This window comes from Tenrec ecaudatus, chromosome 5, assembly GCF_050624435.1.
Source record: "Tenrec ecaudatus isolate mTenEca1 chromosome 5, mTenEca1.hap1, whole genome shotgun sequence".
Taxonomy (NCBI): domain Eukaryota; kingdom Metazoa; phylum Chordata; class Mammalia; order Afrosoricida; family Tenrecidae; genus Tenrec; species Tenrec ecaudatus.
This window is the reverse complement of record NC_134534.1, coordinates 136,087,545-136,110,911: the sequence shown is the minus strand read 5'-3', so window position 1 is coordinate 136,110,911 and position 23,367 is coordinate 136,087,545. Positions and strand designations below refer to the sequence as shown.

General features: G+C 55.6%; 1 protein-coding gene across 1 annotated transcript in view; it reads right to left on the bottom strand.

The window, feature by feature from the left end:
- LRIG1 (leucine rich repeats and immunoglobulin like domains 1) overlaps positions 1–23,367 on the bottom strand; it is a 104,052-nt gene that overhangs the window by 9,115 nt on the left and 71,570 nt on the right. The window contains exons 4-10 of the mRNA XM_075549912.1: positions 12,644–12,781; positions 10,975–11,118; positions 9,330–9,473; positions 7,669–7,812; positions 4,849–4,992; positions 3,290–3,370; positions 455–526 (exon numbers count right to left, since the gene is read on the bottom strand). Of these exons, the coding sequence (XP_075406027.1) occupies positions 455–526; positions 3,290–3,370; positions 4,849–4,992; positions 7,669–7,812; positions 9,330–9,473; positions 10,975–11,118; positions 12,644–12,781 (867 nt within the window). The remainder of the gene's footprint in view (positions 1–454; positions 527–3,289; positions 3,371–4,848; positions 4,993–7,668; positions 7,813–9,329; positions 9,474–10,974; positions 11,119–12,643; positions 12,782–23,367) is intronic.

Here is a 23,367-nt window from a genome sequence, read left to right as displayed (position 1 = left end):
CTCCCATTGACCCAAATACAGGCTGTCACTCAGGAACCAAGCCCCTGCACAGTATGGGGGAGGCCTGCCGGATTCAGAGAAATCAAAATGAGGAACGGGGGGCGGGGCTTGAGTTGGTGGGTCACATGGTGAGCTGGTCTCAGCACGGCAGCAGGCATGGGGCTATGAGTGAGTCACAGGCAACGGTGTGCCAGGGGTGGGGTGGGGGTGGTAGTTTCTCCAAATACCAGTTGTATGAATTGGGAGCCCACTGAGCACCACATGTTCTGTAGCTAGTTGGGTTTGGGTTTTTTTGGCACAGGCAAAAACAAAGGCCAAAGCTGAAGCTGCCTTTTAACAAGAAGGAAGCAGCTGGTGCCTCCACACAGCCCGTTTCTAGCTTTACAAAGACGCAATTAACTCGTAGCAGAATTCCCAGGCATTCGCCTCTTGGCAGGGCTGGCACGGTACTCACAGGTGCTCAAGGCTGTCCAGCCCCGAGAAGGCTCTCTTAGCCACGGACTTGATCTTGTTTCCAAACAGAGTCCTGCAGTTGGGGGCAAGGAAAGGGAGGGTGGGAAGAAAGGGAATACACAATCAGCATCGTGCTATCTGATACATCTGTCCAGCGAGACGCAGGTGGGAAGCTGTGCGGTGAAGAAGGGGCGGAAGTGTGCGTGCCTTCCCCTCTCTGAAATGAAATGCTTTGATCTTTATTGGAATTCAGCTGTGATGACAGGCTGGAATTGCATGCACCGTCTCCCCTAAAGAAGACCCTCTGCTATGTCAAGTGGAAATCACTGTGCCCAGGCCATCTCCAAGGACCACCCAAGGGCTGGGAGGGAGGGGTCTCACAGAGGAAGGGAGCCAGAAGGAATTCAGAAACAAACTGCTGCCCCATCAAAAACCTGCATTCCAGGGTACAGCTTCCCCACAAAGAAAGGCAAGAAAAGAGGCGTGCATCAGGATGGCCTAGAAGACGGGCCATGCTGGCAGGCAGGGTGGGGACCTGCATTTCCTTGGGGTTGACCTGCTCTCAACAAGACTCCCGATTTTATAGTGGGTCCGAGATTCATTGAAGCCCATGTGCAAATCTTCCCCAAAGGGCATCACCAAACCCAATCCCCCACCACTGCCCAAGGCCCATACCCCCTACGTTACACATTCACACGTCCCACCCTACGCTGAAGTGTTCTCAGAAGCCACCATCTGCCAACACAGCAAATATGCTGCCAACTACAGGGCACCCTGCTTGTCTCAGGGGCAAAGGGTGAGCTGGGGATGCAGGCTGCACAACTGCCCTGCTCAGACTAACTGGCTGAGGGCCCTCCAGCACGAAGGGCTGCACTGGCACTGTCTACAGGGCTGGGTACCAAGAGCGTGGGCTGCCGGGCACACTCCTGGGAGTGGTCTGAATCAGCCAATGGGGACGGCTCCTGAGGAGAAAGCCCAGTCGGCCCCTCACTGGTAGGGAAGAGGGCTGGGCTTGTGTTAGGATCAGGGCCCACAAAGGAAAAAGCAGCAAGCCCAGCAACATCCCAGGGAGGAGAAGATGCGAGGGCAGCCTGGCACGTCACCTGGGAAAGGGCTCTTCAGAGAGCCCTGCAAACAAACGCTCAGCACGTGTCTCACTCTCCAGCCCTCTTGGTCAGTTCCTTGGTTGGTGCAAAGGGGCTAGCGAAGGAAGTCTTCCGGAAAACAGGGGGCACCTGTACTAGGAACCCAGCCGGGACAGGCTCTCACCAGAACAGAGTGGCCAGTAAGAGGGAGTCCAATCCATGCCCAGGGCAACTTCCGGGCCCCCTGTCCCTTGGAGCCCCCTTCCTTCCACCAGGCCCTCTGTTGAAGTAGCCCCATTTGGCCCTCAGACAATGCCTGCTCTGTTCTCTGTCTCTGGAGGATACAGGGCATCGAGACCGAGGTCCCTTTGCTGGTCTCTCTCTGAGGCAGGCGGGCATGTGAAAACCACCCCACTAAAATAAAATAGACCAGCCCCAGAAACCTGGTAGCCACCCGGATGGCTGTTCCTACCCACAGAGCCGGCCAGGGTGGGCAGTACACGGGCACTGGGTCCCACCTCACCTCAGGACTTGCCCCAGCAGGGGCCAGTATGCTCCAGACACCTGGCACTCTCGCCGCACTCCCTCCTTTAGTCGGCCATCCACTAGGCCCAGGAAAAGCCTTGACTTCATGCATTAAGGATTAGTCACACTGACCTCTTTAACCATGAGGGCAGACGAGGGAAAGGGTCACAGTCTGGAACCCTAGGGAGCCAGTCTTCTCAGTGCCCTCGGGTCACTGACAGCCAGAACCCCCGAGGCAATGGGTTGGCATTGCCCTGTTGGGTGGAAGTGGGCTCCTAGGTTCTCACAGGGGACAGGGGCCAAGCTGAGGCTGGTTGGTGCTGACGTCTACTGAAGGCTGCTGGAGAAGGGTGAGCTATGGCGGGGCAGAGGGAAGCTGAGGCCTGGCTGCCCTGACTCCTCCAAGAGCCCCATAAAGTCAAGTCACCTATCACGGCCTCACCGGCATCTACTGGATAGCTCAGTAATGGGCTCTCAGGGGCCTAGTCGCTACTGGGGGAGACTGGCGGTAATGGGAGCAGCCACAACGGGGCACCCCTTCCTCTGCTGGCCCTCCACCCTGTGGAAATCGAGCGGCTCCACCTCATAATTCACCTCTGTACGTCCCCACAGCCAGGGGCCTAGAGATCGGGGGGGGGGGGGGAGGTTGTTAGCACACGGGAGCAACCGACTTGTCCACCCAGCCCCTCGAGTGATTGGCACACAATGAGCCACCACCCATGTGTGCTCCATGGGTCAGGACAGGGGGAGAGCAAGCTTTGGAGCCAACCAATCCTGATCCTGAATGGCTGTCGGCAGAGGGGCCTGCTCCCTGCTAGACAGCACACGTGCCCTACAGGGCAGGTGGCCCATGCTGGGGGCTACCTGAACCAGCTGTTATCTGTTGTTCTTGGTAATGCCTATTTCCACTTATAATTAGGATTGACAGCACAGCACCAAAGCCATCAAGTTACTCAGCACTCCGTCATTTCACACAACTCCCATAAACTGAGTCAGTGAGCAAGGTTCCTTGGTGCAAAAATCTACCATGAAATCTGGCAGCATTCAAGGCTGTCGCAGTCCCTGGGAGAGGAGAGGAGAGCCCCTGGGCTGGGGACACAGGTCTTCAGCCCCACAGAAACCAAGGCCCAGGGGAGCAGTGGAAGCGCTGGCAGCGGAGAGGTGAGCTACTTCTTTCTTCCTCCACCAAGCAAGGACATGGGGGTGCGGTGCCCTGGGGTACTCACAGCTGGCTCAGGTTGTCCAGCCCCATAAAGGCGCCGCTGGTGTCCTCGATGGTGCCCGAGATCTCGTTGTGGTCCAGGTCCCTGGGGAGACACAGAACTCACCATCCAGCCCAAGTTCATCTTTTGGACGCGCCACGTTAATGCGAAGGGGAGGGGCTCATGCGAAGCTTCCTCTTTACACCCAAACACAAACAAGCTGCCCAGAGTAAGGGGTGGCTGGGGGGAGGGGGACAAGGCCACCCTGCCCCGTGGGAGGTCTGCTGTCACCAGGCTCACATGTGAAGCTTCCCCAGGGTCACATTGGAGCCATGTGCGTGCATGTGTACACAGACTTCTCTAGACTGGACCAGGAAGCTGGCAGGCACGTCAAAGTGGGCAAAGGTAGGGCCGCCTCAGGGCACCTCTGTGGGACAAGTGGTCCTGGACCCAGGCCTGCATCCCCTCGCAGTGCAGGTACTGACTCGGGCTGCGAGGGCCTCTGGGTGCCACGTCAGATTTAGGACCCACTTGCGTGCCAGGGTCAGAGGAAGGAAGCTGAGTCCTCAGCCCAGTCTCCTCCAGCGGCACGAATCATGAGGCTCGATCGAGTCAGCTTCCTCCCTCCGACCACACCTCCCACCAAAGTTGAAGGCCAGGCCCCAGCAGACACCTCACCTTCAGCCAGCTCCAACTGCCCTGGAGCTTCCTCTTGCCCGCCCCCCTGCCAGTGGAGAAGCAGGGGGCCAAGCACTGGGCCCCCAAGAAAGCCTCCTGCGGGCTCCCACTGCCAGCGGGGAGTCAGCTGCTTGCTGTGACCTTTAGAGAGCTGCTGGAAGATGCTCTCGGGGCTCCTCTGCTCCCACTACACCAGGCCAGGTTGCGGCTGTGCAGCCTGTGAAGGGGCAGGACGGGCACCTGGACACTCTCATGCTCCAGTCCCCTCGCTCATGCGGAAGCCCACGACTCACCCCACCTCATCCCCCTGAAGCTAGCCACTGTCCACTCTCCTTGGGAAACCCTCTGCCCCCCTTGGGCTTTATGCCAGCAGCCACCTGGAAGTCCTGAAAAGGCAACAACTGACAAGTTTTATGGTGGACAGTCCTGAAAAGCATCCTGCTTTAACTTCCTGACACCCCACTTAATTGGAGACCTGGCGGGAGATAAGAGTTCTCAACTTCACATTGTTAGTGACTCCTAATGAGGCACAAGGAAGGTGGCAGAACTCCCAGCCCCTCCTCCCTTGGCAGAGACAGCAGGACACAGCAGGTATGTGCTGGAGAGGTTTAAATGTGAACAGGCCCCAGTCACCGCCTGATGGAAACACGCAGGACCCCAGCATTCAGCAGGCGCACTGTGGGAATGACCATATGCTAACAGCCGCTTTTCCAACTGCGTCTGCATCAGCACCCTGCAGGGGAGTGGCACCCTTTCCGTGGATCGTGGGTTCTGCACAGCAACCAGTCAGCAGCAGGCCTTTGCTCACCACAGCCCCAGGATGGAACAGAAAGGAGTAGTGGCTGGTCCTCTCCCGACCTGCACCCCCCTTCCTGCTTCCCTCAGCCTCTCAGAGCAGGACCTACAGGACGCGCAGGCTTTTGAGTCCCTTGAAGGCGCCCTCTGAGATGTGGCTGATGGAATTGTGACTCAGTCGCAGGATATTCAGGCTGCTCAGGTCGGCCAGGCTCTCCTCGTCCAGCCGGCTGAGGTTGTTGAAGGACAGAATCCTGCGGGAGGAGGGAGGAAAGCGTCAGTGTGGGGTCCTGGGTGTGGAGCCACTGGCACCAAGCCTCAGTGGGAAGGCACACTGTGTGACAATGCACGCGCGCGCATTCCCAGAAGGGCCCAGGGATGTGCCACTAGAGGCTCCAAATCCACACCGACCCACCTGGGACGGGAACCACTAAACCGTTAGGGCTGCATACAGTCATGGGTCACACAACCCGCTCAGGGTCCAGCCCCTTCATGCTGGGGCCCCTGGCTGGTCGCCCTGCCCTGCCCTGCCCTGCCCTGGGATCCACAGCCCAGCAGCTTAGCCTCCCCGAATCAGCCAGCAGAGGGCACCATTAGCTCTGCTCCCTGGAGCCTTCCCTGGGCAATGCTGGGCTCCAATGTAATGCTATGTGCCCAGCTCCCTTACTGGCACCTCAATCAGCTTCCGGCGTGGCCCACCACCTGTACCCAGGGCAGGGAGTAGACCACAACAAGTGCACCCTCGGCTTCCCCACAGCCACTTCTGGCTTGCTGGCTGGCACAGCCCTGGGCTGGCAACTTGGCATGTGAGTCATTTGTCTTCGAAAACTGGGAAATGTGGACTGGGGCAAGAAGAAGGAAAATAAACTCGGGGAAGATGGATGAGCTTTTCTAAGACTGCAGGGAGCTACATTCTTCACTCCTGGAGAAATAAGTCATCGCATCTGTCAGTCACACAGACATGGCCGCTGATCAAAAGTACACCCTCACCTGCATTTACAGAATTCAGCTTAAAGGGAAGGCAATCCTAAATCCGGTTCTGAGGTGACTTGGGCTATGGGCAAAATGTTACTCTGTTCCTCTTATGGGGGACAGCAGACAGCATTCTTGGCCCCAACAGTCCCCGCCTTGGGCGTACACACCCTCTGCTGCCACAGGCCCAGGAAGCCCTATGATTACACTGGTCAGGCTCGGGGCACCAAGACGATTTCCCCTGCTTCCCCACCACTTCCAGCCCTGGCCCACAAAAAGCCACAGCCTAGAGGAGCTCTGGTGCTGTAGTAGGTATGCATCAGGCTGAGATCCTCAAGGTCAGCAGTTCAAAACCACCAGCAGCCCCATGGAGAAAGACAGGCTTTCTACTTCCATAGTGAGTTACAATCTCAAAAACCCCTCTGAGTTGGCATCTCGATGGCAGTGAGTTTGGGGAAGGCACTCCCAAGGGAGAGGTGAATGCTGCCACAGCCCAGGTAAATCTTACCAGCGCCAAGTGGTACCACATGAAAACTCAGGTGTCCATACTGCCTGGATGTGCCAAGAAGCTAAATACAAAAGGACACCGTGCCGTCCCCGCCCCCACAGAACACCTCTCTCCAAGGGAAGAAAGAAGCAGGACTATTGATTTTTGAATTAGATAATGGTGGATTTACTGAAACATGATGGCCCGGCCTGTAGGCGTGTGTTTAAGGAGGGAAGGGAGCACAAGCAAGAAACACCCGCTGGAAGTATGAGAACCCCCACCACCCCCGCCCCCGCCGGCCCCAGTTTGCCTGCTACGTTCACAAGAAAGACAGGAAGGGGGCAAGGTGCTCTGCAAACGCTGGTTCACTGCAATGAGAGACGCTGAGTACTTTGGACTAAGGAAAGGCAGCCTCTCGCCAGCTGAGAGCCATCTGCTAAGGGGGGCCAGCCAGCAAACCCCCCGCACCAGCTCCGGGCTGCAGTCCTGGGCCTGGGAGCCCTGTCTGGGGACACCAGAGAACGGTGTACACCAACCTTCCCAACTGCCGCTGCCGGCCAATGAAATGTAAACAAGGGACCTTGTTGGTTTGTCTGAGGATGGTGAACAGAGCTGCTCCACCTTCCAGGTTGCAGGCCCTCTCTGCCCCAAATCCTCCTCTCTGCACCAGAGCCCAGACCACCTCTCTCACCAAGGAGCGAGTGGTGCTCGGTGGTGCCCGTGGCACAGGACAAGCCAGGAGAGGCCGGGGGGGGGGGGGGTGAAGCCTGCCTTCCCTGTGGGGAATGAGTCTCTTCTCTCCATCCCGGGAAACCCACAGGCCACCTCCAGGGCGGCTCTAGACAGTGTGGGCTGGGCCTCCCTCCGCATCAGAGGGCAGTGTTTGCTTTCTGTGCAGGCCGCCCCCAGGAAGTGGGGCCAATCCACAGAAACTCACAGCAGCAATCTCAGGTGAAAACCCAATCAGAAGCCAGTTTAGCCTCTGGGGCTTCCTGCAGGCCTGGCTGTGTTAGGAACTTCCCTCTAAACCAGCCCTTCTCAACCTGTGGGTCGAGACCCCTTTGGGGTTCAAAGGACCCTTTCAGAGGGATCTCCAATTCCTAACAGTAGCAAAATTACAGTGATGAAGTAACAACGAAAACAATTTTATGGTTGGGGGGCCACCACAACATGAGGAACTGTATTTTAAGGGTCGCGGCAGTAGGAAGGTTGAGAACCACTGCCTTAAACCAAACCCAACTCACTGTCAGGATCATGAGTTGATCCTGACTCATAGCAACCTGTAGGACAGAGGAGAGCTGCCCCTAACGATTTCTGAGGCTTTAACTCTTTATGGAAGTAGAAAGCAAGCTGTGGTTTGAAACTGCAGCCCAATGCCTCGTCACTGTACGACCAGGGCCAGGCTGGTCTCCCTCCCTTATCTAAGCCTCCGGAGCTGCCCGGAGCCTTCTGGGCTCTGGGGGACACTTACAGTTCATGCAGCTTCTCACAGAAGCTCCAGCCATCTCGGTTAATGTGGGAGATGGAGTTGTTGCTGAGGTGGAGCTGGTGCAGGGCCGTGAGGCCATAGAGCGAGCCGCTGTTCACTTCCGTCAAGCTGTTGTACTCCAGATGCCTGCAAAGAGCCCGGCCCGCGTGCTGCTGTCAGCCACCAGGTGCAGGACGTAACAGCACACAGAGAACCGAGGGGTGGCTCCAGCCGGCCCTCTTATCCCCGCGCGCGCAGGTATGTGTGCATGTGTGCATGGAAAGGGCCCGGGCAGACTGAGAACGTCCGGAGGACTGGACAGACTTCGTGGAAGTGACTTTTATGATGAACAAAGGAGCGGTCCCGGTAAGCAAGGGGGCAGTGTCTCCGAGAAGACAGCACGGTGAGCAGCACCCATTAAAGGAGTGGAAAGAAGACATGAGACGGACGGTCTTTAGGATCGTCCCCGTGGGAGAACCTACTGTGTCTTGTGAGGATTCTTCCACAGCTGGGTGAGAAATGGGGGCAGGGAGCAGAATTCAAAGCAAGCCAAGGGCGCCTGCTTTCGCTCTGGGGTTGATGACCTGGGCTTACATTCTGCCGTGCTAGCTGAGCCACGACGAGTATCCGGCAGGCAGTGAGAAATGCAGGTCGGGTTGAACACGGGGCTGAGGGCAGAGTGGGTCACACGTGTATAACACCCGTGTGGCAACTGCTCTACTTCTCGACACAGCACCTCCCCAGCCAAGGACGGCCTGACCCCTGGCCAGGCCTCCCCAGTAAAAGTGACGAATTCAAATTCCGCTCCACACTCAGTGCTCGAGGGGCTCTGAGCAAGCAGGTACTGCTCTTTCCCTCTTACTTTCCAAAACACATGGCGGGAGGTGGAGGGGGCGCGTTTTGGGTGAGGGGCGCAATCACAAGCTGCTTCCAGTGACGAGGGCAGTACTAATAGCGCATGGACCTGGGCTGCACCATTGTGCTTTTCCCACAAAATAGCCAGCGTCCCAGCACCGCTGTCTTAACCGCCAGTGTGCCTACACAGCCCCCCAAAGGCACGACGGGGCTGCCTCTGAGCGGTAGAGAGTTAGGTAAAGAAGGAAGGGGGGGTGCGCTCCCAGCTGCTTTCCTTTCCTGTGTGCACACATTCGCAAGATCATCAGCTTTCTTATGTGCATTGTGCTGTTCTCCGGTATTCTGGCAGGCCAAAGCCTCTTACTGGGCACATCTGGTGGGAGAGAAAGCTCCCGGAATGACAGCTGAACATCTGCACGGAGCTCCTGATTAGCTCACTAGACAGAAATATCATCTCAGGATGACCTATACATTGTGGGCACCTGCACATCAGTGAAGACCAACAAATCCAAGGACTGGGAGAGATGGGGGAGGGGGCAGCTGTGGGAGCCCACCCTCAAGCTGGAAGCAGGCCAACAAGATGGTCCCTACACCCATCTCCTTCAACCCACTTCCCTGACCTGACCCACTACCACTCCCCCCAAAGCTTCCCTCACCTGCCAGGCCCCACTGACCCTGCCAAGCTGGGCAGCACAGGGGAGACTCCACTAAAGAGCACAGTCACACACAGAGCAGGGTGCCCTGTGCCAGATGAGAGGGGGCATGCTCACACAGGCAGACCGCGGGGAGGGCGCCTGGCCGGCACTTACAGCGCGTGCATGTTGGACAGCCCCCAGAAGGCGCCGTCCGTCAGCTTGCTGATGGCGTTGCGCTGCAGCTTCAGCACCTCCAGGCTGTCGAGTCCCTGGAAGGTCAGGCCCTCGATCAGCCGGATCCGGTTCCGAGTCAGGTCCCTGGGCACAAGCAGACCCTCAGTTCGGAGTGTCCAATATACACACCCTACAACACCCATTTCCACTGTCCGGCGAGCTGCCTCGGGCAATGCCGAGCTTAGCTCGCATCCATGTCTCACACACGCCTCACCCACTGACACTGAGCAGGCCACCACTTCGACAGAGGGAAGGAAGAGACACCTCCAGCCCAGTCGCTCTGTGCTGTTTGGGCTCACAGCTCTGCAAAGACTGCGGGGAAGGGGGGGGGGCCGTTACTTCAAGGGTAAGGTGACAGGAACCTAGCTGGCAGTGGAGGGTCAGCCCACTTGGTATCACTACAATCCCACTTTGCAGCCCCGGCATGAAGAGCAAAACTGCTTATGGAGGGGAGCCCTAGTGACGCAGGGGCTGAAGCACCACCCGAAAGGCTCCTCCGGAGTAAAGCCTCTGGGGAATGGGCATCAACGCCCCAGCGGGCTTCCGCCTTTTGGTTCTCCCTAGGGAGGGCTGTTAGCACGTACGGGGCGGGGGAGGCAAACACCCAGGAAGCAGGTGTTTTAGCCTGGAGCCCGAGCATGACAGAGTCCTTGTCAACTTCCCCACCTTAAGGAATCTGGGTGGGTTGGCAGAGCTGGAGGAAGGGGCGGAGGAGCACAGGGTTGATCAGAAAGCCCTTGGATTTCCCCCAATATTCCCGCGCTGGCTCATGACCCTGCCCGACAAAGTCAGGCACACAGACCAGACCCACTTGGAGAACTAGAGGGAGCAGGGCCGCAGCGCTATGGTAAGGCAGGGGCCCACAGGCAGGTGAGCTGGGCCCACCCGACCTGCTGCTAGGGTGGCACTTCTGTTGCTCTGTGTCCGCTGGCCAGAGGTGCGTGCTATTTTGCTTTGTTTTACTTTTTTGCCAATAGGGAACATGGTTCAGATCTTCAGGGAAACCACATTCTTTTGTTTAAATTTTCTTGGTCTGTTTCAACCCCAGCTCCCATATTCCTTTGGGCACAGAGACCGTATTTGTGTCTGGTTGACGGAAGTTATCCTGCACCCGAACACAGACTGCGCTTCCGCACGAATGTGCCAGATGGAAAAACCTTGACAAGGCAACAACTCTGCCTCCCCCAGTTGTAAGTGAAGCCTGCCTGTCTCCACCTCTGGCTCCAGTCACTTCTGGTCCCAGGGAGAGACCTTGTGGGGCCTTTTAAACGAAACTCTGCCTCTCAGATCAGCAAGGGCTGGACCCACAGCCTACGTGTTAGCGGGTCAGGAACCCAGTCGACTTCCTCACTTGGTTTGGGAACGTGCTGGCGGAGACAGGCTTTCACACTCAGCAATCTGATGCAGCCCACAGGCACCAGACCCCGCGCCTGATTCGCTTTTATTAGATGTTGCCAGGGACCATTAATGATGGTTAATGCCCAGCTTTACTGGACGTGAGGGGGGCGGGGGGAAAGGTGGGTGGCATTTGGTACGAAGCCCTCGGGGGAATCTGGCCCCATAAAGTGTGGACTGCCGCACTCACAGCTGTGTCAGCCTGGGCAGCTTGAAGGCTTTCATAGGAAGCTGGGCGATCCTGTTTTTGCTCAGGCGCAGCGTCAGCAGCGACCGTGACAGGCCATCAAATGCTCCCAGCTCCAGGGTGCCGATCCGGTTGCTGGCCAGGTTGCTGGCATGATTCAGAGGAGAAAATGTAGCAGTTAGTAGAGGGCCTTCCGCCTTTCGGCACAGACACCAGACCCAGCCGTGCTGCGAAAATAAGACACACCCAGGGGGCCAGGTTGCCCGTGAGTGCCATCTTGGCCCACAGCTGTCCCAGGGGCCTCAAGGAAAGCCGGGTCCACCCGGGCCCACCACCGGGCATGGGGCTTCCTCCCCACCCGGCCATGGCTGGGGAGTAAAGCCCTGCGAAGCTGGGCCAGGGCAGATCTGATTGTTTGAGTACGCATCCTTTCTTTACCACTTAAACCTTATTTTAGAACTTAAACAGAAAATGTGTAGAAGTCAGTTCACTTCAACGACTCTTAAACATGCCCGGAAAACACTCAGCAGAGAACAAGCAGTACCTCGCAGTACCTGTATTTACAGGACGGTGGATTCTCAGGGATCCTCTAAGGACCCAGAGAAGGCATATGTGTGCCTTGTACATGTGTTTGACCTCAGATACCTTATAATTAGAGGAGGGGGGAGATGGAAGAGGAGAGGGGCTGTTGGGCAGAGTTCCCTCCTAGGACTTCTCTTTAAGCACATGCAGAGCCTTAGGTACGGGAAGGGGGCATTGAGGAAGACCATAATCCATGGGGAGCTCCTGGCAGGAGGACAGGCGCTCCTGGCTTCTCGGCATGGGGCACGCATGGGGAACTATTTGCCCCTAACACTCCTGGCTCTGTGATGAGGAGACACTGGCCAGGGTTTGCCTCCAGCTCGCAGGCAGGGAGGGAAGCCACTGACTTCCAGTCCAGAAACTGGTGGTTTCTGTTGCAAACAAGAAAATGTCTGGTGGTGGCTGGCCACCTTGTCGGAGGCCCACATCTGCTCAAAGGGGCCCCGGCCTGCCATGCAGCAGCTCCGTGGAGGGTCTGAGGAGGGTCACACAGGCCATTCAACCAGCCAAGTAGCTGTGAAACTCCCCAGGCACGGTGCCAGGCAATCCGAACGCCCACCTCGAGGCACATGGTTCCTTTCCCAAATCACCTTTTCCCTAAGCCCTGTGGGCATGGACAGACACGAACGTTCACAGTCCCGTCTACTTTCTGATGGGGGAGAGACCAAAGAACCTTGAAAGGTGCAGAGAACCTACCAGATGAAGAACCTGCCCAGCCCACCAGCGAGGCACAAGGACCTGGCCCTGGGACGGTGAGCGAGTACCTGACAATGTGAGGCTCCTCAGAGACCTCTCCCTCCACAGGAGCCATCTGAACCCCCTCAACTCTTGCCCAGCTTTCCCGGGAGGCAGCCCATAAACAGCAAGGAAAACAGGCTTGGTGGTCCAGGGGCCTGTCTGATTCCCGGCTCCGCTCTTTGAGCAGCGTGTCCCATAGGCAGGCCGCCAGGTTGTAGGGATTCGGAGAGCAAAGGGCGCAGGCATGGGCCCTGGCATTGCCCCCACAGACCTCAGTGAGGGGCACCCTGCTCCTGCGCTGAGAGCTGGATGCTGGTGGAAGCGGATACCCGGCTGGGAGCCCCCCACTTACAGCTCCTTGATGCGCAGTCCAGGGGGGAAGCAGCCACTCCGGACCTCCGTGATGTTGTTCACGCTCAGGTCCAACACTTCCAAGGAAAGGTAAGCCTCCAGCCGCCACCTCTCCACACTGCGAATCTTGTTGTGCTGCCTGAAACACACACACAAGCGACACGGTGGTTTGTCCTTCCGAGGAAACCACCACCAGCAGCAGCTGTCATGGAAGTGACGTTGACTAGTGGTGGCTGGGGTGTTGGAGAGTCGAACTGCGTTCTGCGGGGCTTTCAATGAACTGGCCACCAGGCCTTGTTTCTGAGGGGCAGCTCTGTGGACGTGCATTGCCAACCTCTGAGTTAGCAGCCACCGGGACAAACTCTAAGAAGCTGTTTTAAAACACAATGTCCCGGCTGAGCTCCGCCGCCGTCCGGTGACAAGCAGGGTCTGCGGGCCGCCTCGGCCCCCGGCAACCCCGCCATGGTACGTGCGAGCGCGGTGGGGGCGCATCTCCCCGCATCTGGCTTGGACATTTTCGGGGACCTAAGGAAGATGAACAAGCGCCAGGGACAACGGCGACATCAAGTTCCTGACCAAAGGTGATAATAATGAGGTGGACGACAGAGGCTTGTACAGGAAGGCCAGAAATGGCTGGAAAAGGACGTGGTAGGAAGAGCAAGAGGGTTTCTGCCCTATGTCGGTATGGTTACCATAATAATGAATGACTACCCCAAATTCAAGTACACCCTGCTGGCTGTGATGGGCGCCTATGTGCTACTCAAACGCGAGTCCTGAACCAGGAAGGCAGGAGTTCTGCCGCCAGATGACATGCATTGTGCTAAAAAGAGAAACTAATATATTTGAGATGCTCCTCGTTCTGCATAAAGGGACCCCGTCCAGAGACCTTTTTGTCTTGCCCAAATAAACACTTCCTCAGTTAAAAAAAAATAACACACAATGTCCCATTTCTCTTTGCATCGAGGTTTTATGAACTAGCTGTATGCCACATGAAGTGGTACCTTCTGCCCCTTCTGTCACTGAGTTTCTCTCAAAGTCTTAAGCAAAGCCCGAGGACAACAGTGATGACAGGGACCACGCAGAGAACAGCACCCGATGTGCCGAGAACATTGGCTCTACCATAAACGATGCTCCGGAGCAACCTCATCGCCACCGTCAGGTCCCAGTCCTTCAACTACCAGAGCTCAGCCAGCTGCACGCACCGTGCCACACCTACCTCATCCACTCACCCGACTCTGTGCAAAGCCTGCAGACAGGCACCCAGGCCCAACCAAACCTACGACCAGACTCATGGCACACAGCTTCATCTTCCTCCTGAAGGAAAGCTGGTGGGTCTGAACTGCCAGCCTGTGGCCTGGCCCACAGCCACATGAGGGCTCCTTGGGGACAGGGGATTGGAAGATACAAAAGAGGACAAAATATAGACCACCTCACAGGAAACGTGGACTCTCCTGAACCTCTTCGCTTTCCTCAACAGCTTTGTACCTTCGCTCTCTGTGCCTCAGTTTCCCCACCTGAACAATAGGAACCGCCTCTCACTTACCAGAGACAAGCTGGTCTAGCCTGTAACTCCAGCCCAGCCCCTGCTGAGTGCCTACTATCTGACTCATAAAAGAGAATGCCCCATCTTAAATCCCCCTTCAAGAGCTCTGGGAGAATGGCGTAGTGGTTATGCATGGGGATGCCAAGTGCAAGGTCGGCCATTGGAAACCACTGGCCAGCTCTGAGGGGGTTAAGACAAGGCTCTTTCCTCCCAAAAAAGAGTCGTAATCTCAAGACACTCACAGGGCAGTTCTACCCTGTCCTGTAGGGTCGCTAAGAGTTGACATCAACTCCATAGCAGTGAGTTTGGTATTGATTCGGAAATTGCCCCCTGGTCAAACCCACAATCAAATAGACTACCTTGGTCCGGATCAATCAGGACAAAGAAAAACGCCAACCCAAGGTGGAGGAACTGCCCCTGGTGGGCGTGGCGCTGCCTGGCAGGCAGCTGGAAGCCACCAAAGCCCGACTCCAGTATTCAGATGCTCCAGCAGCGCTCACTCTGGCCAGTTTCTGCGTGACAGTGTCAGCGTCACTGGCCAAGCAAAGCATTTTTTGAACGCAACACAAGCAGGCCAGGCGTCTCTTACCAAGTGGCATCTCCTTTAAACAAACACTTGACCAGATCTTTTCCAACAGGCATAAACAAGGCCTTCTTCCCAGAAGCCTGAGCTGCTTCTCTGTCCCCCACTGCCCCCCAATAAGTCTCCCAGGCCCTGGACTGGGATCCCCATTTACAAGGGCACAACTAAACTAGGGCCCCTGGAATGAGGCTGGGATGGTTTCCATCACCCCCTGGCCCTTCTCAAGGCTACTGCCCCCTCCAGTGCTTTATGGAGCTCTTCAGTCTCTGAAGGGGAAAGAAAGGGGGAGAAAGTCTTTGTGATGTAAAGTGTGGGAAGGAAAGCACAGGAAATCAAGGCAATGGACCTGGCCAGCACCACAGCCAGGGCCAGGGGGCCTGAGGACAGGAGGGAGGGGTGCGCGGACCCAGAGTGTGGACAGGCGCCCGCTGGCATGGGTCAGACAGCTGTGAGCCCTGGGCACGCCCCCACCCACCGGCCCCTTCCTCCCCCCGCCAGCTCCTTGTCTTTTTTCTTCCTTCTTTCAGTCTATTATTAACTGGACCCAACAGGTCCCAGGCCCCCACTCTGGATAAAGGATGCTAAGAGCAGACAGGTCTTGTTCACATGCCAGGATACGTTCCCACTGCAGCAAGAGCAGCCGCCATGGAGATGAGAGGCCATCGTGTCCGGCGGGGTGGAGGAAACCACTCAGAGCCAGGCACCAGGAGGCCCTCTGAGAGGAGTCTGCCTGGAGGAAAGGGGTGGAGGGTGGGGTGGGGGCGGAGCAGGCATCTCTGGGCTGCAGGGTTGGAAGTCTCCATCACAGTGGTACGCGTGAAGAGTGACTAGATTGGGGGTGGGGGGGCTTTTCCACAAGACCTTTCTGCCAACTGGGTCATCTGACATGCCCAGCCTATATATGTAGCATTATCTAGACCTGGGGATCACGCTCAGAGTCACACACTTGTTGAAAAGTACCCCTCCAAAACTGGGATGGGGGCTGGTTCTCACTGAGGAAAGCCTCCTTCCCCACAATTCTACTGCCCTCACTGGTCCTGCCTCAGGACCCTCCCATGTCCCCCAGGGATCACACTGACTATGCAAATCCCACCTTCCCAGTGAGGTCTTACACACACACACACACACACACACACACACACTCACTCTCTCTCTCTCTCTCTCTCTCTCTCTATCTATCTATCTATCTATCTATCTCACACACTTCCCACCACACACACAGCTTGTCTGCTTTTCCTCCGGTGGTCCTTTGGTAACATCTGACGCACTTCTGCATTTTGCTGCTTTCTTACATAAAGCGTCTCAATTTGACCAGAATGTGGCTTGAGGAGGTGGAGACTTGTCTGTATGGGTCACTGCTGTGTCTTCAGCCACTGGGATGGCATGGGACACCTAATACATGGTTCAGTATTTGTTGGCTGAGTCACAAAAAAATAAGAGTCAAGGGGAGGATCTCCCTGACTGTGAGCCCGAGTCTGCATTTGGAATGACCAGCGTTTAGGTGGACACAAAGGGGTAGCGAGTCCAATGCAAGGAGGTGAGGTGAGAGCACTGTGCCACCGGGCAGGACGACCCCGAAGCCAGAGACCGGCTCTCCGAGGTCCTTAGGGGTCTCACACACCAACCTCCTCCTGCGCTCCCTGCTACAGACTGCCCCACTCACCAAAAAAAAAACAAAGATTAAAAAAGCTGAAGCCCTAACCCTTGGTATCTGTGTGCTTGCCAGTTAAGTCTCCTTCAAATATAATTCTTTAACATGAGGTCATACCACAACAGGCTGGGCCCTGACCCCGTGACTGAAGTTCTTATAAAAAGACAGCAAGGGAAGACTATGGACAGGGGCAGGGATGGACGAACGCTCCTACAAAAGCCAAGGGACTCATGGGGTGGCCAGAAGCTGGAAGGGGCGCAGTGGGACTGCTCCCTGGAAGTAGACTGCAGGAGCACAGCCCTGCCGCCCCGTCTCCCTCATCTCTCCTGCACAGCACTGCTGTGCCTCAAGTCAGAAGGCAAGCCTCGCAGCACCTTACTGGCTTCCCCTTCCCAACCAGAGCAGGAGCCCCGCTGCCCTGAACTCCACCCAGCGCTAACGTGTGCCCGGGTCCACAGGACAAAGCACTGAGGGTGTGTGTGTAGCTCCTTTGCCCCACAGGCTGATGTGAGTAGACACTGGGGTCTAGTTCAGGAGCAAGTAAAGGATGCTGGAGAGAACATGAGAACACAGGAGGATAAGGGAGTCCCTCTGCCACACGTCCATGCAGGCAGGCAGGCAGATGATGCTCCTCTCAGGGACACAAGAATGCACGCACATGAATGTGCATACGTGTACACACACACATCACCCCCTTTCAGCTTCAACCATGAAAACGCCCATTCCAGCTGGCACGGGCCAGGCAGCCTCAGGGAGCCACATTGCCGCAAAGCAGGCCCAAACCCACAGTCTGAGTGCCACTCGGATAGGCTGACGTCTTCTGTGACCTCAGCTCCGACGGGCCAGTACATTCTCCTCCTCGCTTGCCTAAGACCCCACATCCTTCAGGGTCAGAGGAGACAGCCAGCAAGAGAGCAAGTGGACACTCGCTGGTGTTCTGCTTCGATGAGGCTGTCCATGTGCTTAATGCCCTGTTTGAGCCAGGTGGTCATCATGGCAGGCCTTTACCCTCACCTCCTGGTTCCCAGGAAGCGCCACCATCACCCTCACGGTGGGCATGTAATGAGGTGGCTGCTGCTATCTCTACAGGGGAGGAACCCAGAGCTCAGAATGAGAACTTGCTGGAGATCCCACAGCAGGAAGCGAGGGGACCACTCCAGGGGGGTGTGCCTCTCCCAGCGATAAACTGTGGCCACAGCTAAATGCTGGCCCGCTGGCTCTTTGGCTTCGAGCTTTTGTGCCAGCTTCCCAGAGTCCTGCCTAAGTCACACCTTTGTGCTGGGCTGTCAGTCTAAACCTCAGTGAGGGAAGCAGGGAGTCCGCGTCCTCACCGATACCCTGGGTCGCCATAGCTTCACCGACCTGCCTGCAAGGCAGGCAAAGTGGCACAAGACCCTGCTTCGTTAACAGAAAGAGGGCGAAGCGGGGGGGACAGTGGGGTGCATATACTACTTCTCCCTGGCCTCTGCGGGACACTCCAGCCTCTCTGCGGGAATGAGAACGGCCGCCCGGGGAGCGCACCTGCTGGCAGGTCACGTGGCACTTGCCTCCATCAGCAGTGTCAGCTTACACCTTGGGCTGCCCTCTGGGGCAAGGAGAACTTAATACAGCCGAAGTCTATTAAACCGACACCTGTTATGGGCTTCAAAAATAAAACCAGTCTTCAAAGGCAAAGGGCACCGAGATAAGCTGTCCCCGCTTGGTTATGTTTTCAGAGCCGATGTTCAATTAGACAGGAAGCCAGACGGAGGCACTTGAAACCCACATGTAAATCTCCTTCCAGTCAGTGCCGGTCCCGGCGCTCGGTGAGAGCGCTTGCCGAGGTATTCCCGTTAGGAGTGTACTCACTCTCGGGTCACAGATAACAGGCAGGCAGGAGCAGCAGGGAGAGATCAAAGGCAGCAGGGCCTCGGAGGGTCAGATGGCAACAGCTGGTTCCTGGAATGATGCAGTTCCGTGTACACGGGGCGGCGGTCCCGGCCTGCCTGCAGAGGGCTGCAGCGTGCGCAGAGGCTCTGCCACAGAGCAGCCCCCGGACACGGACACGTGCGGGGCAGAGACCCAGATTCCAATGACAGCGCTGTGGCTCAACCTCTCCTCTGCACCGGGTTTGGAGTCCAGATGGCCACAAACAACTGATGCTGCAGGCTACTGGCAGGGGGGTTGGTGGTTCGAGTCTACCAGGGCACTTCATGTCCAAGCGGCCACAGCTGTTGAACACCCTAGGGAGGCCAGCTCTACCCTGACACACTTGGGATCACGAGTTGAAACTGATGTCAACTGGTCGTGGTCTAAATACGGACAAAACACCGTTTTCCTCTCTCCAGGGCCCATGAGCCAACCCTTACCATGCCCCGCAAAAAGCCCACCCATTGCTACCGTGTCCATTCTGATTCCCAGTGACCTTCAGGCTTCAGAGGCAGTGAAGTTTTTCAGGAGCAGACTGTCTCAGCACCCTCCCCCCAAGCCGAGGGCGAGGAGTGGTGGGGTGGGGTGGGTGTCCGTGTATGTAGTGGTTAACCAGCAGTCCAAAGCTTAGCCAACAGCAGCAGCAGCAGAGCCCTGGCGCTCACAGCACATAGTCAGCCACAGCGATCTCCCACGGACACACTGTCCACCCCTTCAGAGAGGGAAATGAACAGACGTCTGTGTTGCTACTACTTTCTTTTAAAAACCACATTGAATGTATGGATTGTGATGGGAGGATGGATGAGTCCCTAGTAAAATGATTTAAAAAACACATTACGAGCTAGTGGAGCCCGGTAAGCAAACAAGACTCTAACAGAAAACAGACCCATCCTGCACGGGCAGCGCCCAGGTTACAGACACCTGACAGGAGCGGGAGGGGGTGAGGGGGGTGTCCTTCTTTGCCCTTTAATGCTATATGTACTTGTGTTCACTTGGAAACCACAGAAACCACTTTCACTCACCTTCACTTGTTACTTGTGCCACTTTTACACCATTGACAAGGCTGTGTCCTGCCTTTGCTTGCACTAAACGCAGAGATGGGACCCATCTGACCCGCAGTCTGCAGAGTCCCACAAAGTCAGCAATACCCAGCTAACATCACACGGCTCACAAAGGAGAGGCACTTACAGCCACCACACTAGGGGTGAGTTCATTAAACGTCTGATCGGTATGGCCCACAAACGATGTAATAGCCAGGTGTCCGTTGGCCAAGAAAAGGCCCCCCACCCCTGCACTGAAGGCAGGCTAAGAACAGAGCACACCTGTCCCACGGAACCTACCACTGGGATTTACACCCAGACTTAAAACAGACCTTGTTCATCACCGAGGGCTGCTGAACCCCTTACTCTTGCTAGTATTTACCAATGAGACCCAAACGGGGAAGTCAGCCAGCTCACGACCCCTAGCGCCAAACCAAGCTGCTCGGAGGACTATGGGGCTCCTGACCCAAAGCCCCGGCACAGGCCAAACGGAAGTGGGACACTGAATAAGGAAGGCCGCGAAGAACGGACAGGTTTGAATGGCGGTGCTGGTAACGAATAGGTAAAGCAGCACAGACTGCCAGGAGAACCAACAAGTCTGTCTCGGAAGTACAGCCAGAATGCTCCTTAGACACAAGGATGGCAAGACTATCTCACACACATTGCACAAGTTGTCAGTAGAGACCAGCCTCTGGAGGACATCATACTCGGGAGAGGGGCAGCCGAGACTCTCAACACCAGGCACTGACCCAGAGGCTGTAACAATGGACTCAAGTTTAAGAACAATCGGGAGCATGGCGCAGGACCGGGTGGTGCTTTGTTCTGTGGTACAGAAGGTACTTATGAGTCAGAACCGACTCAATGGCACGTAACACCCCCCCCCCACCTCAGGCACAGCCCTTCCATCCTCACTGTCTGCTCCTAGAGTGGGGCTCTTGCCATAATTTTACCTCAAGACGACACAGTAACAAATGAATGGAACTCAAATTACAGCACTTTTGCCTCACCTGACCCTCTGGTTAAGATATAGTCTCACACAATATAGCCCTGGATCGTTGGGGGGAGGGGGGGGATGCTAACACACCTGCCACCAGTCCCTTCCATTCCCAGAGAGATCATGGCAGCACAGCAAATCAAACTCCACACCCAGCCCTCTGGGCCCCCCAGCACTCTCCTGCTGCCTCTGATCTTAATACGGCTCTGTCCCTAACACCTGACTCCCTGCTCCCCACTCAGCAGGCATCCAGAGCTTGGGTAGAAACAGGTGAGGGTGAACCTGCATCCTTAAGTGTCATCAGGGAATACCATGAAATTGTGTATTCCGAACAGGCAAGAATCACACAATTCGAGGCAACCATTGGCGCTGGTCTTAGATTCCTACAAAAAACTCAGTGCTGGACAACAATGCCCTGATGTCTACTTATGGGGGCTTCCTACACACTGGGGGAAGGGGATCATTTTCAGAGAAGTGGTGAAAGTTTTCTATTACCCTTTTAATTCCACGTTTCCATTAAAAAACCTTAAGCCCCCTGGCATTACTGAAAACCCCAAAAGATGTTGTTTCAAGATCACACATGAAGCTATTTCTCCATCTTCTAAAAAGGCAGCATCACCCAAACAGGTCAGGTGCTGGTCATGACTCTGTTTGTGCTCAACATGCTCCCTGAAATACAACAGGCATTCCATTCTGCGCGAAACTTGCCGGTACAGGGCTGAATGAACTTTTAAGAACTGACTACACCCAGCTCATGACTACCCAGATCCACACATGGACCATCTCCAGCACCCGGGAAGCCTCCCCTCCACCTGCCTGTTGTCACTCTTCCTCATTTTGATTAATTGTGCCTGATTCTTGTACCGGGTGCTCTTCCATCTGTGCTGTCCTTCAGCCTGTGTGGGAGGGAGCTGTTGGTGCGGTCTGCGGCGATGGTGGTGGCTGCCAGTGGCTCTTGCAGCGCAGCATAGCAGGTTTACTGACAGTGAGTGATACACAGGGCAGGCAGCTGCAGGGCTAGCAGCACGTCTCCCCTGTACACATCCTGTTGGTGCCTAAGTGCATGCAGTTCTGTCATCCATGCAATGCATACACTGCTGTGCCAGTCACAGGGCATGCCTGCTCTTAGCCACAGTAAAGGCTGCTGGTTTTCTTTGAAAGCAACCCTCCGGGGCAGAAATTAATCTGAAAAGCACTTCCGTCTAAGAGTGCCGTTTCATGCCTTCTCATTTGACCACATTCTCAGAGGCAACTACACCCCTCTCAGGTCTCCCATTCCCTGCAAAGACCATGAGAAATACATTCTTTGGGCCTCAGAATATGGCATGTGAATCTTGTTCCGAAGTTAAACAATTACTTCCTTATAACCAAGCCGTGTGTATCTTTATACACGGGAGTGTGTGTGAGATAATCACAAGAAATCATTTGGATGCACTCATTTCAGGATCATAGGCCAGAAGCAACTTAAAGGACAAGAAAAACTTTCCAAACAAGAGTCCATCTGGGCCAACTTGAAGAAAGCCGGCTCTTCTCCAAACGAGTCCCACGTAGCCATCCTCCCACAGGCTCTCGCTTTGCAGCTCTCTTCACCAAGATGAAAATCAAGGCCATCTGTCCTGCTGCACAAACCGTTTTCTTGAAGAGACTGGGCCCGACCCGGGTTACTTGGTGGACAGGAAATGAGAATCAGAACAGGCAAGTCGCCCGCTCGCTCCCTCGCTCTTCCTTTCCGCGGCGGCTGGTGATTCACCAGTTCCCTGGGGGATTTTGGCAGATTCTCAGCCTGGCTGCAGATGACATTCTGGATCTGTTTATTCAGGTGGAGGTCGGATAAAAAACAAGAGCATTCTAGTGGTGGGATAACCCCCCAGGCAGGGTCAACCCCTCGGAAGGCAGGACTGGGCTATGTCAACCAACCTCCCAACCCGTTCACTTCCTTTGGGGTCACGCTCCCCTTTGGGGTACTCATAATGGTTCTTATTAACTCCTTGCAAAACAAAAAAAAGGCCTGAAGGCCCACCCTTAGGGACCTGGGGCAACAGACTGAAGGCCCACCCTTAGGGACCTGGGGCAACAGACCCCACTGGGTCCTCCCGCCCATCAGCTGACCACATGGAGCTGGCCGCCAGGGCCGGGAATGAAAAAAACCTGGGACAAACAAGACCCAGCCACTGCTGCCGGGTCCACTGTGACCCCGCCCATGAAGGACTGCAAACCATCAGCATCGATGTGTCCCGGGTCCAATCCAAACTATCAGGAATGTTTCTGCATTCCTTCTTCAGATGCACAAGCACACAAAGAACCTCCTAAGGAATTAACTAATCTCAGAATCATTACGTCATGAGAATGGGCTGGATTTTTAGCTTATTTGACCCACATCTATGTTCTTTATACACACACCAAAAACACCCACATTGCCTGGGGATTCCATTCCAGCTCTTAGTGACCCTGAAAGACAGAGGAAGACTGGCCTCTAAGAAGACTGTCATCTTTATGGAAGCTGGCTGCAACTTATTTCTGCTTCTCAGCACATGAATAAGTGCTTAATAAATATTTGCTGAGTAAGAGAAATGAATGACAATTCAATCTCCTACATCTGTTGCAACAAACCTGAACAATGGGAAGATCAACCACCAACTTCTTTAGAGTCAAATTGACTTTTTACAGTAGGAAGATGAAAAGAAAATATTGGAAAAGTACATTGCACAGGTTTATAGATCAACTGAATCCCAAACATGGACATTGGTTCATTAGCCGAGGCCGTCAAAGGCGAGCTAATTATTCCTACCCCGGGCTGTCCTTTACCCTGGCCATGGCCACAGCCCGCAGGAGAACAGCCCTGATGGCTCCCCAGACTGAAAAAGAACGACAAGGCTTTGGCTAGAGCGGCTCCGACCAGAACCTGCAGGCCTGAGAGAGCTGAGCAAGCCACGTCTGGAGTCTGCACTCTGCAGGGAGACTAGCTGTGCCACCTAACACTGGCGAGGGCTTCTAAATGTCGCTCAA